This window comes from Coregonus clupeaformis, chromosome 19, assembly GCF_020615455.1.
Source record: "Coregonus clupeaformis isolate EN_2021a chromosome 19, ASM2061545v1, whole genome shotgun sequence".
NCBI classification, from domain to species: domain Eukaryota; kingdom Metazoa; phylum Chordata; class Actinopteri; order Salmoniformes; family Salmonidae; genus Coregonus; species Coregonus clupeaformis.
Window position 1 is genome coordinate 12,420,802 of NC_059210.1, and position 14,741 is coordinate 12,435,542.

Consider the following 14,741-nt stretch of genomic DNA (forward strand, 5'->3'; position numbering starts at 1 on the left):
TTACAGGTTGAAATGCAACAAAATAGGAAAAACGCCAAGGGGGATGAATACATTTGCAAGGCACTGTATATGCTATGCCACCGTCCAACTCCATAATGCACTTGGCTGAACTCTCTATGGGGCTAGAAAATTTCAAAACATCAATTGTAGCTACCAATACACAAAAGGAAGTATTTCAAGTACCAACTCCACCATAGACATCCACAGCTACAGTAAATCACATGCTATGTTGTTAGGAGAGTTGGAGTCTCGTCCACCAGCCAGTTAGGAGAGCTGCTATACCCTAAAGGCCCAGTAATCAAGTGAGTTTAACACCACTGCCTGTAGGTCCACCAACCAAAGTACAAGAAGGTGTGAGAGAGAGAGACAGAAAAGACAAAAAAGCTTCCTAGACGCTCCAAGTCTACTCCATGTCCGAGGCATCATTGTCTGAGAGGATGTCGCTCCCTTTTACGCTGTTGTACAGGATGTTTCTGGACCCGTCCCCATCCCCGTCAGACGCCCCGCAGGAGCAGAGGCTTCCAGAGAACAGGGCCTCCATCTCCTCCAGCCTGCGGCCCTGGGTCTCTGGCAGACAGCCCAGCACAAACAGCAGCCCCAGCACAGTCAGGCCTGAGTAGAGGAAGAACGCACCTGGAGGGAAGAAGAGGGAGATGGAGACACCAGTTAGGTTGAAGGAGAAGAGAAGCGGTTGAAACATTTTGTGTAGTGAACTGTGCAGTTACAACCCCTACTCCAGTTCAGTCAGGCAGTCATTCAAATCATCAGTCAGTTTATCAGTCAGGCAGTCAAGCCAAATAGTCAGTCAGTCAGTCAGTAGGTTCTCAGTTATAGCTTTTTAACACCCATCACAATTAGACAGTATCTAGGTAGATGAGCCGCACCATAGTAGGTGAGGTACTCAGCGACGTGGAGGAAGGTGAGTGACACCAGGACGTTACAGATCCAGTTGACTCCGGCTGAACAGGCATTCCCAGTGCTCCTGGCCCACAGAGGGTAGATCTCACTGTTCACTGTCCACGGCATTGGCCCCATACCTACAGCACAGACACACAGACAGGCACGGAAAGGGATGCGGACACAGACAGAAAAGAGTTATAGACCGTAAGATATATATTTTAAAAAACTGTATGCAAGATATTCTGTACTATGAAGAATACTTCAAACTGGTATGAAACTCTCCAGGCGGGGAAATATACAACTTTTTGACCTTTGTCTGTTTTGTTTGGTTTGGTTTGGTTTGGTGTGTGTGTGTGTGTGTGTGTGTGTGTGTGTGTGTGTGTGTGTGTGTGTGTGTGTGTGTGTGTGTGAGTGAGTGAATGAGTGAGTGAATAAGTGAGTGAGTGAGTGAGTGAGTGAATAAGTGAGTGAGTGAGAGAGAGGGAGAGAAAGGGTGTTGTTCTCACCTGGAGCAAAGAAAGCCAGGTAGAGGATGAGCCCAAGCAGCACTATCCAGGAGTAGGAAGTGGGGCAGTAGTTATAGGCCCAGAGAGACCCATCACTGAACTGGCTCAGATTGGAACACCTGTACATAGCCAAAACACATCAGATAATGTGGCTAAACAGAACTCAGATACAGCAGAAATAAAGCCATCCCCGGCTTCAGAGACAGACAGACGGACAGACAGAGACAGACAGACAGGCAAGAAGTAACGGAGACACGCACGCACACACACAAATCCCTAACCTGCCCCAGGCGGCCTCATCAGCGGATGTTTGATTGACAGGTATGCAGGAAGAGTCGTATACAGTGGAACCGTTCTCACGGTAACAGAACCCACAGCCAGGATCCAACATGCAGGGCTCACAGGACCTGGGGACAGTTAACAGTGTGACACCCTTCACTCTATTGTGGTGGGGACAGGAAAAAAAATCTGAATCCTTATACAGTATTAGGTAATACAAGTTACACACAGTCTCACCCATATAGTGTGCAGGAGGTGGAGTTGAGAGTGGGGTCAGTGGGGTGGAGCGTGACTGCAGGCGAGTGCTGGGCTGACAGCAGAAACCCTACAGCCAAGACCGTCAGACTCAAAACAGTACCTAGAAGACAGAGAAATTAATACATTTGTAGAGTAAAGACTTCCCTTTCCCTCTTCTGACTTAAGGCAAAGCACATGTCTAAGTTTTAAGTAAAAAACTAGGCTTGGGCGGTATACCGTATGCCAGGGTATTTGGAATTAGCCATGGGATGGTTTTTTCAATACCGCTGAAACTATTTCTTTGAATATTTGTAGCTGCCTTTTAAGTAAATACCTGCAGTCAACTTGTGCAATACGTTAGGCAATAAAGCAGATTGCGTTCTTCATTTCACCTGTCACATGTCATTATGAAGCTTACCGGTAGTCCCCAGTCACATGTTGTTTGTTTACAAGCACACAACGATGAGAGACCGGCGGCTCAAATAAACATGTATTTGTCACAACAGGTGTAGACTGACAGTGAAATGCTTACTTACGGGCCCTTCCCAACAATGCAGAGAGAAAGAAAATATAGAAATAATAGAAAAGTAAAACATATAATAAAAGTAATAATAGATGCACAATGAGTAACGATAACTTGGCTATATACACGGGGTACCAGTACCAAGTCCATGTGGAGGGGTACGAGGTAATTGATGTAGATATGTACATATAACTAGGAATTTTTGTGAGTCACTCACTTTAACAGCAGGGACTGTGAAGCAACACAAACATAGGCACAGACACATGCATACACACACATGATATACACACACACACACACACCTATTAAACTCCCCAGCGTCAGCTTCCTGCGTCCTACTCTCTCCACAAGCCACACCCCCACCAGGGTGAACAGGAAGTTGGTGGCGGCTGTGGCGGAAGCCAACCAGATGGCCTGCTTGTCGTCCCTCACTCCCGCCATCTGCAGGATGGTGGCGCTGTAGTACCTGATAGGGACAACAGAAGCAGAAGGCATGAACACTGAGGATAAGCAGACCACAGGAGGCTGCTGAGGGGAGGACGGCTCATAATATTGTCTGGAACGGAGCAAATGGAATGACATCAAACACCTGGAAAATTGTGTTTGATGTATTTGATACTCCGCTCCAGCCATTACCACGAGCCCGTCCTCCCCAATTAAGGTGTCACCAACCTCCTGTGAAGCAGACAGTAGGGAAGAGACTGACTGGCAGGCAGACAGACAGACAGACAGATAGACAGACATGCTAAGTTTTGATCAGAGATATGAAGGTACAGAGACGAGGAGATGAGGCCACTTTACACTAATGGAGATGCGGCCATAGTGTTGGTAGATACACACGATGATTTCTGATGAAGGAAAACACCTACATGACAGTGTTGATCCCAGAGAGCTGTTGGAACATCTGCAGGCCGCAGCCTACAGTCAGGGCTCTGCGGGTGGATGGGCGAGTCAGCATACGCCACAGTACAGGGCCACCTGGTGGACAGAGGGAAATTTGGTAACACTTTTAGGAACATTTAAAAACATTTGTAAGCATTATAAATTTTTGGGTCTATAGCAACGAATGTTTTAGTTTCCAACAGAATGCATTATATGATTAATTAATCTGCTAAATTGGAGAAAGGCCCAATTGGTGAGACCTATTTGAGAAATATGTGTGTTCTATGGCTGTGTTTACACAGGCAGCTAAATTCTGATATTTTTCCACTAATTTGTATTTTTTGGTCAGTTAGTGGAAAAAATACCAGAATTGGGCTGCCTGTGTAAATTCAACCTAAGTTATGTGCAGAAAACTGATATGAAATTAAATGCTTCAAGAATCAAATCAACTGAAACAACAAAGGCTACGTTTACATAGGCAGCCCAATTCTGATATTTTTTCCACTAATTTGTCTTTTGACCAATCAAATTAGATATTTTCACATCAGATCTTTTTCAGAGCTGATCTGATTGGTCAAAATACCAATTAGTGAAACAAAGATCAGAATTGGGCTGCCTGTGTAAATGCCGCCACAGGCAGCCCAATTCTGATAATTGTTTTCATTAATTGGTCTTTTGACCAATCAGATCAGCTCTGAAAAAGATCTGATGTGATTGGTCAAAATAACAATTAGTGGAAAAAAGGCACAGTCGACGCCACACAGGGCTACGGGCCAGAAGGTTGAGGGTTTGCCGACCACCACAGACGAGCTCACTCTCCCTGCCTGTTTCATTACACTACAACCAGAGCTGGCTGCAGACAATGATCAGCTAGGGGCAAATCAGATTTTCAACATCTTGATGCCATTTTATAATTATATAAAATACACCTTATGGAACAGCGGGGACTGTGAAGCAACACAAACATAGGCACAGACACATGCACACACACACATGATAACATACACACACGTGCACATGGATATTGTGTTGTAGATATGTGGTAGTGGAGTAGGGGCCTGATGGCACACACTTAGTGTGTTGTGAAATCTGTAATGAATGTATTGTAATGTTTTTAAAATTGTATAACTGCCTTAATTTTGCCAGACCCCAGGAAGTGTAGCTGCTGCCTTGGCAGTAGCCAATGGGGATCCATAATAAATACAAATACAAATATGCAACAAACTTTCCACCAACAGGTTTCTGTGCCAATGCACCACACAAAGATTTTAAAAAGTGACTGGGATTGCACAGTAAAGTCAGGGACTTATTTCCATTGTGGTCCCTATTTTTTTACATAAATACATATACATATATATAGATAGACACATTACAGAGATAGTCAAAAAAATCTCAACCTCCAGATGAGTATGAGGGGGGAGTTTAAGTACAATTCTTACAAGCTTGTTTGGCTAGTAGCTTATTCTTTAGATGTTTGGGGCTGATGGTGAACCATGATGTGCAGGCATAATCAAAGTGACACTGGACTAACACACTTGCCAGAGTCTTTAGGTTGTCTATAGCTAGGTTTCCATCCAATTGGTTACAGATTTTCATGTGAATATTCTAAAATCTTCATAAAAACAATATGCCATTTCAGAGTTTCCTTTCAGAAAATTTGGCGCCGAACAACATGACAGGGAAGATTTTAATTTACCGGACATTTGACAAATGTAATGGACATCCATATGCATTCAGATCCAACCTGGGGCAGTCAGCACCATCAATAAATGACAGATATTGGCCAAATGAGCCACATTTAGGTGCCCTTAAATATATATATATACACTACCAGTCAAAACTTTGGACAAACCTACTCATTCAAGGGTTTTTCTTTATTTTTACTATTTTTAACATTGTAGAATAATAGTGAAGACATCAAAACTATGAAATAACACATATGGAATCATGTAGTAACCAAAGAAGTGTTAAACAAATCATAATATATTTTATATTTGCAAAGAGAAACAACAGTCCATCATTTTATATTTGCAAAGAGAAACAACAGTCCATCATTACTTTAAGACATTAAGGTCAGTCAATACGGAACATTTCAAGAACTTTGAAAGTTTCTTCAAGTGCAGTCGCAAAAAAACATCAAGCGCTATGATGAAACTGGCTCTCATGAGGACTGCAACAGGAATGGAAGACCCAGAGTTACTTCTGCTGCAGAGGATAAGTTCATTAGAGTTACCAGCCTCAGAAATTGCAACCCAAATAAATGCTTCACAGAGTTCAAGTAACAGACACATCTCAACATCAACTGTTCAGAGGAGAATTGCTGCAAATAAACCACTACTAAAGGACACCAATAATAAGAAGAGACCTGCTTGGGCCAAGAAACATGAGCAATGGACATTAGACCGGTGGAAACTTGTCCTTTGGTCTGGAGTCCAAATTTGAGATTTTTGGTTCCAACCGCCGTGGCTTTGTGAGACGCGGTGTGGGTGAACGGATTATCTCCGCATGTGTATTTCCCACCGTAAAGCATGGAGGAGGAGGTGTTATGGTGTGGGGGTACTTTGCTGGTGACACTGTCTGTGATTTATTTAGAATTCAAGGCACACTTAACCAGCATGGCTACCACAGCATTCTGCAGTGATACACCATCCCATCTGGTTTGGGCTTAGTGGGACTATCATTTGTTTTTCGACAGGACAATGACCCAACACACCTCCAGGCTGGGTAAGGGCTATTTTACCAAGAAGGAGAGTGATGGAGTGCTGCATCAGATGACCTGGCCTCCACAATCCCCCGACCTAAACCCAATTGAGATGGTTTGAGATGAGTCGGACCGCAGAGTGAAGGAAAAGCAGCCAACAAGTGCTCAGCATATGTGGGATCTCCTTCAAGACTGTTGGAAAAGCATTCCAGGTGAAGCTGGTTGAGAGAATGCCAAGAGTGTGCAAAGCTGTCATCAAGGCAAAGAGTGGCTATTTGAAGAATCTCAAATATAAAATATATTTTGATTTGTTTAACACTTTTTTGGTTACTACAAGATTCAATGTGTTATTTCATAGTTTTGATGTCTTCACTAATATTCTACAATGTAGAAAATAGTAAAAATAAAGAAAAACCCTGGAATGAGTAGGTGTGTCCAAATTTTTGACTGGTACTGTATATAGGAAGAGAAGCTTAGGCCTAACCCCAGAGAGATAGAGATATGCCGGTGGCATGCTACGACACCGACATGCATTTCTTTATGTCAGATGGCTACCAGAGAAAAACCACACAACCCTCCCCTGTGCCCAATAAAAACCACACAACCCTCCCCTGTGCCCAATAAAAACCACACAACCCTCCCCTGTGCCCCATAAAAACCCACACTACCCTCCCCTGTGCCCAATAAATACCACACTACCCTCCCCTGTACCCAATAAAAAACCACACTACCCTCCCCTGTGCCCAATAAAAACCACACAACCCTCCCCTGTGCCCAATAAAAACCCACACTACCCTCCCCTGTGCCAAATAAAAACCACACAACCCTCCCCTGTGCCCAATAAAAACCCACACTACCCTCCCCTGTGCCCAATAAAAACCACACTACCCTCCCCTGTACCCAATAAAAAAAACACACTACCCTCCCCTGTGCCCAATAAAAACCACACAACCCTCCCCTGTGCCCAATAAAAACCCACACTACCCTCCCCTGTGCCCAATAAAAACCACACAACCCTCCCCTGTGCCCAATAAAAACCACACTACCCTAAACTGTGCCCAATAAAAACCACACTACCCTAAACTGTGCCCAATAAAAACCACACTACCCTAAACTGTGCCCAATAAAAACCACACTACCCTAAACTGTGCCCAATAAAAACCATACAACCCTCCCCTGTGCCCAATAAAAACCACACTACCCTCCCCTGTACCCAATAAAAACCACACTACCCTAAACTGTGCCCAATAAAAACCACACTACCCTAACCTGTGCCCAATAAAACCACACTACCCTAAACTGTGCCCAATAAAAACCACACTACCCTAACCTGTACCCAATAAAAACCACAAAACCCTCCCCTGTGCCCGATAAAAACCACACTACCCTCCCCTGTGCCCAATAAAAACCACACTACCCTAAACTGTGCCCAATAAAAACCACACTACCCTAAACTGTGCCCAATAAAAACCACACAACCCTCCCCTGTGCCCAATAAAAACCACACTACCCTCCCCTGTACCCAATAAAAACCACACTACCCTAAACTGTGCCCAATAAAAACCACACTACCCTAACCTGTGCCCAATAAAACCACACTACCCTAAACTGTGCCCAATAAAAACCACACAATCCTCCCCTGTGCCCAATAAAAACCACACAACCCTCCCCCTGTGCCCAATAAAAACCCACACTACCCTAAACTGTGCCCAATAAAAACCACACTACCTTCCCCTGTACCCAATAAAAACCCACACTACCCTCCCCTGTGCCCAATAAAAACCACACAACCCTCCCCTGTGCCCAATAAAAACCACACTACCCTAAACTGTGCCCAATAAAAACCCCACAACCCTCCCCTGTGCCCAATAAAAACCACACTACCCTCCCCTGTGCCCAATAAAAACCACACTACCCTAAACTGTGCCCAATAAAAACCACACTACCCTAAACTGTGCCCAATAAAAACCACACAACCCTCCCCTGTGCCCAATAAAAACCACACTACCCTAAACTGTTCCCAATAAAAACCACACTACCCTAAACTGTGCCCAATAAAAAACACACAACCCTCCACTGTGCCCAATCAAAAACCACACTACCCTCCCCTGTGCCCAATAAAAACCACACTACCCTCCCCTGTGCCCAATAAAAACCATACAACCCTCCCCTGTGCCCAATAAAAACCACACAACCCTCCCCTGTGCCCAATAAAAAACACACAACCCTCCCCTGTGCCCGATAAAAACCACACTACCCTAAACTGTGCCCAATAAAAACCACACTACCCTAAACTGTGCCCAATAAAAACCACACTACCCTAAACTGTGCCCAATAAAAACCACACAACCCTCCCCTGTGCCCAATAAAAACCACACTACTGTCACGATCGTCGTTAAGAGAGGAGGACCAAGGCGCAGCGTGATGAACGAACATGTTTATTTATCTATAGTGATAAATACTGACAATGAACAAAAACAACAAACGACTCGTAACGTCCTAGGTAACATAGACCAACACGGAACAAGAACCCACAAACACAAAGGGAAAAACAGACAGTTTAAATATGGCTCCCAATCAGAGACAACCAGCCAAAAGCTGACACTCGTTGCCTCTGATTGGGAGTCACTCAGGCCAACATAGAAATAAACAAACTAGAACTCCCAACATAGAAATACACCACATAGAAAGAACACACCCTGGCTCAACATATAGAGTCCCAGAGCCAGGGTGTTACAACTACCCTCCCCTGTACCCAATAAAAACCACACTACCCTAAACTGTGCCCAATAAAAACCACACTACCCTAACCTGTGCCCAATAAAACCACACTACCCTAAACTGTGCCCAATAAAAACCACACAACCCTCCCCTGTGCCCAATAAAAACCACACAACCCTCCCCTGTGCCCAATAAAAACCCACACTACCCTAAACTGTGCCCAATAAAAACCACACTACCCTCCCCTGTACCCAATAAAAAAAACACACTACCCTCCCCTGTGCCCAATAAAAACCACACAACCCTCCCCTGTGCCCAATAAAAACCCACACTACCCTCCCCTGTGCCCAATAAAAACCACACAACCCTCCCCCTGTGCCCAATAAAAACCACACTACCCTAAACTGTGCCCAATAAAAACCACACTACCCTAAACTGTGCCCAATAAAAACCACACTACCCTAAACTGTGCCCAATAAAAACCACACTACCCTCAACTGTGCCCAATAAAACCATACAACCCTCCCCTGTGCCCAATAAAAACCACACTACCCCCCCCCTGTACCCAATAAAAACCACACTACCCTAAACTGAGCCCAATAAAAACCACACTACCCAACCGTGCCCAATAAAACCACACTACCCTAAACTGAGCCCAATAAAAACCACACTACCCTAACCTGTACCCAATAAAAAACACACAACCCTCCCCTGTGCCCGATAAAAACCACACTACCCTCCCCTGTGCCCAATAAAAACCACACTACCCTAAACTGTGCCCAATAAAAACCACACTACCCTAAACTGTGCCCAATAAAAACCACACAACCCTCCCCTGTGCCCAATAAAAACCACACTACCCTCCCCTGTACCCAATAAAAACCACACTACCCTAAACTGTGCCCAATAAAAACCACACTACCCTAACCTGTGCCCAATAAAACCACACTACCCTAAACTGTGCCCAATAAAAACCACACAACCCTCCCCTGTGCCCAATAAAAACCACACAACCCTCCCCTGTGCCCAATAAAAACCCACACTACCCTAAACTGTGCCCAATAAAAACCACACTACCTTCCCCTGTACCCAATAAAAACCCACACTACCCTCCCCTGTGCCCAATAAAAACCACACTACCCTAAACTGTGCCCAATAAAAACCCCACAACCCTCCCCTGTGCCCAATAAAAACCACACAACCCTCCCCTGTGCCCAATAAAAACCACACTACCCTAAACTGTGCCCAATAAAACCACACTACCCTAAACTGAGCCCAATAAAACCACACAACCCTCCCCTGTGCCCAATAAAAACCACACTACCCTAAACTGTTCCCAATAAAAACCACACTACCCTAAACTGTGCCCAATAAAAAACACACAACCCTCCACTGTGCCCAATCAAAAACCACACTACCCTCCCCTGTGCCCAATAAAAACCACACTACCCTCCCCTGTGCCCAATAAAAACCATACAACCCTCCCCTGTGCCAAATAAAAACCACACAACCCTCCCCTGTGCCCGATAAAAACCACACTACCCTAAACTGTGCCCAATAAAAACCACACAACCCTCCCCTGTACCCAATAAAAACCACACTACCCTCCCCTGTGCCCAATAAAAATCACAAAACCCTCCCCTGTACCCAATAAAAACCACACAACCCTCCCCTGTACCCAATAAAAACCACACTACCCTCCCCTGTGCCCAATAAAAACCACACAACCCTTCCCTGTGCCCAATAAAAACCACACAACCCTCCCCTGTGCCCAATAAAAACCCACACTACCCTCCCCTGTGCCCAATAAAAACCACACAACCCTCACCTGTGCCCAATAAAAACCCACACTACCCTCCCCTGATTCCCAATAAAAACCACACAACCCTCCCCTGTGCCCAATAAAAACCACACTACCCTAAACTGTGGCCAATAAAACCACACTACCCTCCCCTGTGCCCATTAATAACCACACAACCCTCCCCCTGTGCCCAATAAAAACACACAACCCTCCCCTGTGCCCGATAAAAACCACACTACCCTAAACTGTGCCCAATAAAAACCACACAACCCTCCCCTGTGCCCAATAAAAACCCACACTAACCTCCCCTGTTCCCAATAAAAACCCACACAACCCTCCCCCTGTGCCCAATAAAAACCACACAACCCTCCCCTGTGCCCAATAAAAACCACACAACCCTCCCCTGTGCCCAATAAAAAAACACACACTACCCTCCCCTGTGCCCAATAAAAACCACACAACCCTCCCCTGTGCCCAATAAAAACCACACTACCCTAAACTGTGGCCAATAAAAACCACACTACCCTCCCCTGTGCCCAATAACAACCACACTACCCTCCCCTGTGCCCAATAAAAACCACACTACCCTCCACTGTGCCCAATAAAAACCACACTACCCTAAACTGTGCCCAATAAAAACCACACTACCCTAAACTGTGCCCAATAAAAACCACACTACCCTAAACTGTGCCCAATAAAAACCACACTAACCTCCCCTGTTCCCAATAAAAACCCACACAACCCTCCCCTGTGCCCAATAAAAACCCACACAACCCTCCCCTGTGCCCAATAAAAACCACACAACCCTCCCCTGTGCCCAATAAAAACCCACACTACCCTCCCCTGTGCCCAATAAAAACCACACTACCCTCCCCTGTGCCCAATAAAAACCACACTACCCTCCCCTGTACCAAATAAAAACCACACAACCCTCCCCTGTGCCCAATAAAAACCACACTACCCTAAACTGTGGCCAATAAAAACCACACTACCCTCCCCTGTGCCCAATAACAACCACACTACCCTCCCCTGTGCCCAATAAAAACCACACTACCCTCCACTGTGCCCAATAAAAACCACACTACCCTAAACTGTGCCCAATAAAAACACCAATACCCTAAACTGTGCCCAATAAAAACCACACTACCCTAATCTGTGCCCAATAAAAACCACACTACCCTAAACTGTGCCCAATAAAAACCACACAACCCTCCCCTGTGCCCAATAAAAACCACACTACCCTCCCCTGTGCCCAATAAAAACCACACTACCCTCCCCTGTACCCAATAAAAACCACACTACCCTAAACTGTGCCCAATAAAAACCACACTACCCTAAACTGAGCCCAATCAAAAACCACACAACCCTAAACTGTGCCCAATAAAAACCACACTACCCTAAACTGTGCCCAATAAAAACCACACTACCCTAAACTGTGCCCAATAAAAACCACACTACCCTAAACTGTGCCCAATAAAAACCACACTACCCTAAACTGTGCCCAATAAAAACCACACTACCCTCCCCTGTGCCCAATAAAAACCACACAACCCTCCCCTGTACCCAATAAAAACCACACTACCCTCCCCTGTACCCAATAAAAACCACACAACCCTCCCCTGTACCCAATAAAAACCACACAACCCTCACCTGTGCCTAATAAAAACCCACACTACCCTCCCCTGATTCCCAATAAAAACCACACAACCCTCCCCTGTGCCCAATAAAAACCACACTACCCTAAACTGTGGCCAATAAAAACCACACTACCCTCCCCTGTGCCCAATAAAAACCACAAAACCCTCCCCTGTGCCCAATAAAAAACACACAACCCTCCCCTGTGCCCGATAAAAACCACACTACCCTAAACTGTGCCCAATAAAAACCACACAACCCTCCCCTGTGCCCAATAAAAACCACACTACCCTCCACTGTGCCCAATAAAAACCACACTACCCTAAACTGTGCCCAATAAAAACCACACTACCCTAAACTGTGCCCAATAAAAACCACACTACCCTAAACTGTGCCCAATAAAAACCACACTAACCCCCCCTGTTCCCAATAAAAACCCACACAACCCTCCCCTGTGCCCAAAAAAACCCACACAACCCTCCCCTGTGCCCAATAAAAACCACACAACCCTCCCCTGTGCCCAATAAAAACCCACACTACCCTCCCCTGTGCCCAATAAAAACCACACTACCCTCCCCCTGTGCCCAATAAAAACCACACTACCCTCCCCTGTACCAAATAAAAACCACACAACCCTCCCCTGTGCCCAATAAAAACCACACTACCCTAAACTGTGGCCAATAAAAACCACACTACCCTCCCCTGTGCCCAATAACAACCACACTACCCTCCCCTGTGCCCAATAAAAACCACACTACCCTCCACTGTGCCCAATAAAAACCACACTACCCTAAACTGTGCCCAATAAAAACCACAATACCCTAAACTGTGCCCAATAAAAACCACACTACCCTAATCTGTGCCCAATAAAAACCACATTACCCTAAACTGTGCCCAATAAAAACCACACAACCCTCCCCTGTGCCCAATAAAAACCACACTACCCTCCCCTGTGCCCAATAAAAACCACACTACCCTCCCCTGTACCCAATAAAAACCACACTACCCTAAACTGTGCCCAATAAAAACCACACTACCCTAAACTGTGCCCAATCAAAAACCACACAACCCTAAACTGTGCCCAATAAAAACCACACTACCCTAAACTGTGCCCAATAAAAACCACACTACCCTAAACTGTGCCCAATAAAAACCACACTACCCTAAACTGTGCCCAATAAAAACCACACTACCCTAAACTGTGCCCAATAAAAACCACACTACCCTCCCCTGTGCCCAATAAAAACCACACAACCCTCCCCTGTACCCAATAAAAACCACACAACCCTCCCCTGTACCCAATAAAAACCACACAACCCTCCCCTGTACCCAATAAAAACCACACAACCCTCCCCTGTGCCTAATAAAAACCACACAACCCTAAACTGTGCCCAATAAAAACCACACAACCCTCCCCTGTGCCCAATAAAAACCCACACTAACCTCCCCTGTTCCCAATCAAAACCCACACAACCCTCCCCTGTGCCCAATAAAAACCACACAACCCTCCCCCTGTGCCCAATAAAAACCACACAACCCTCCCCCTGAGCCCAATAAAAAACCCACACTACCCTCCCCTGTGCCCAATAAAAACCACACAACCCTCCCCCGTGCCCAATAAAAACCACACTACCCTCCCCTGTGCCCAATAAAAACCACACTACCCTCCCCTGTACCCAATAAAAACCACACTACCCTAAACTGTGCCCAATCAAAAACCACACAACCCTAAACTGTGCCCAATAAAAACCACACTACCCTAAACTGTGCCCAATAAAAACCACACTACCCTAAACTGTGCCCAATAAAAACCACACTACCCTAAACTGTGCCCAATAAAAACCACACTACCCTCCCCTGTGCTAATAAAACTACACAACCCTCCCCTGAGCCCAATAAAAACCCACACTACCCCCCCTGTACCCAATAAAAACCACACAACCCTCCCCTGTACCCAATAAAAACCACACAACCCTCCCCTGTACCCAATAAAAACCACACAACCCTCCCCTGTGCCTAATAAAAACCACACAACCCTAAACTGTGCCCAATAAAAACCACACAACCCTCCCCTGTGCCCAATAAAAACCCACACTAACCTCCCCTGTTCCCAATCAAAAACCCACACAACCCTCCCCTGTGCCCAATAAAAACCACACAACCCTCCCCTGTGCCCAATAAAAACCACACAACCCTCCCCTGTGCCCAATAAAAACCCACACTACCCTCCCCTGTGCCCAATAAAAACCACACAACCCTCCCCCGTGCCCAATAAAAACCACACTACCCTCCCCTGTGCCCAATAAAAACCACACTACCCTCCCCTGTACCCAATAAAAACCACACTACCCTAAACTGTGCCCAATCAAAAACCACACAACCCTAAACTGTGCCCAATAAAAACCACACTACCCTAAACTGTGCCCAATAAAAACCACACTACCCTAAACTGTGCCCAATAAAACCACACTACCCTAAACAGTGCCCAATAAAAACCACACTACCCTCCCCCTGTGCCCAATAAAAACCACACAACCCTCCCCCTGTACCCAATAA

The 14,741-nt window shown here is 45.6% G+C and overlaps 1 protein-coding gene across 2 annotated transcripts in view; it reads right to left on the bottom strand.

Moving 5' to 3' along the window:
• LOC121531660 (proton myo-inositol cotransporter-like) overlaps positions 1–14,741 on the bottom strand; it is a 41,897-nt gene continuing 27,156 nt past the window's right edge. For both annotated transcript variants that reach the window (XM_041837020.1, XM_041837019.1), the window contains 7 exons: positions 3,315–3,423; positions 2,748–2,911; positions 1,923–2,043; positions 1,688–1,813; positions 1,407–1,525; positions 885–1,037; positions 1–633 (listed from right to left, as the gene is read on the bottom strand). In XM_041837020.1, the coding sequence (XP_041692954.1) occupies positions 404–633; positions 885–1,037; positions 1,407–1,525; positions 1,688–1,813; positions 1,923–2,043; positions 2,748–2,911; positions 3,315–3,423 (1,022 nt within the window). In that variant the 3' untranslated portion in view covers positions 1–403. The remainder of the gene's footprint in view (positions 634–884; positions 1,038–1,406; positions 1,526–1,687; positions 1,814–1,922; positions 2,044–2,747; positions 2,912–3,314; positions 3,424–14,741) is intronic.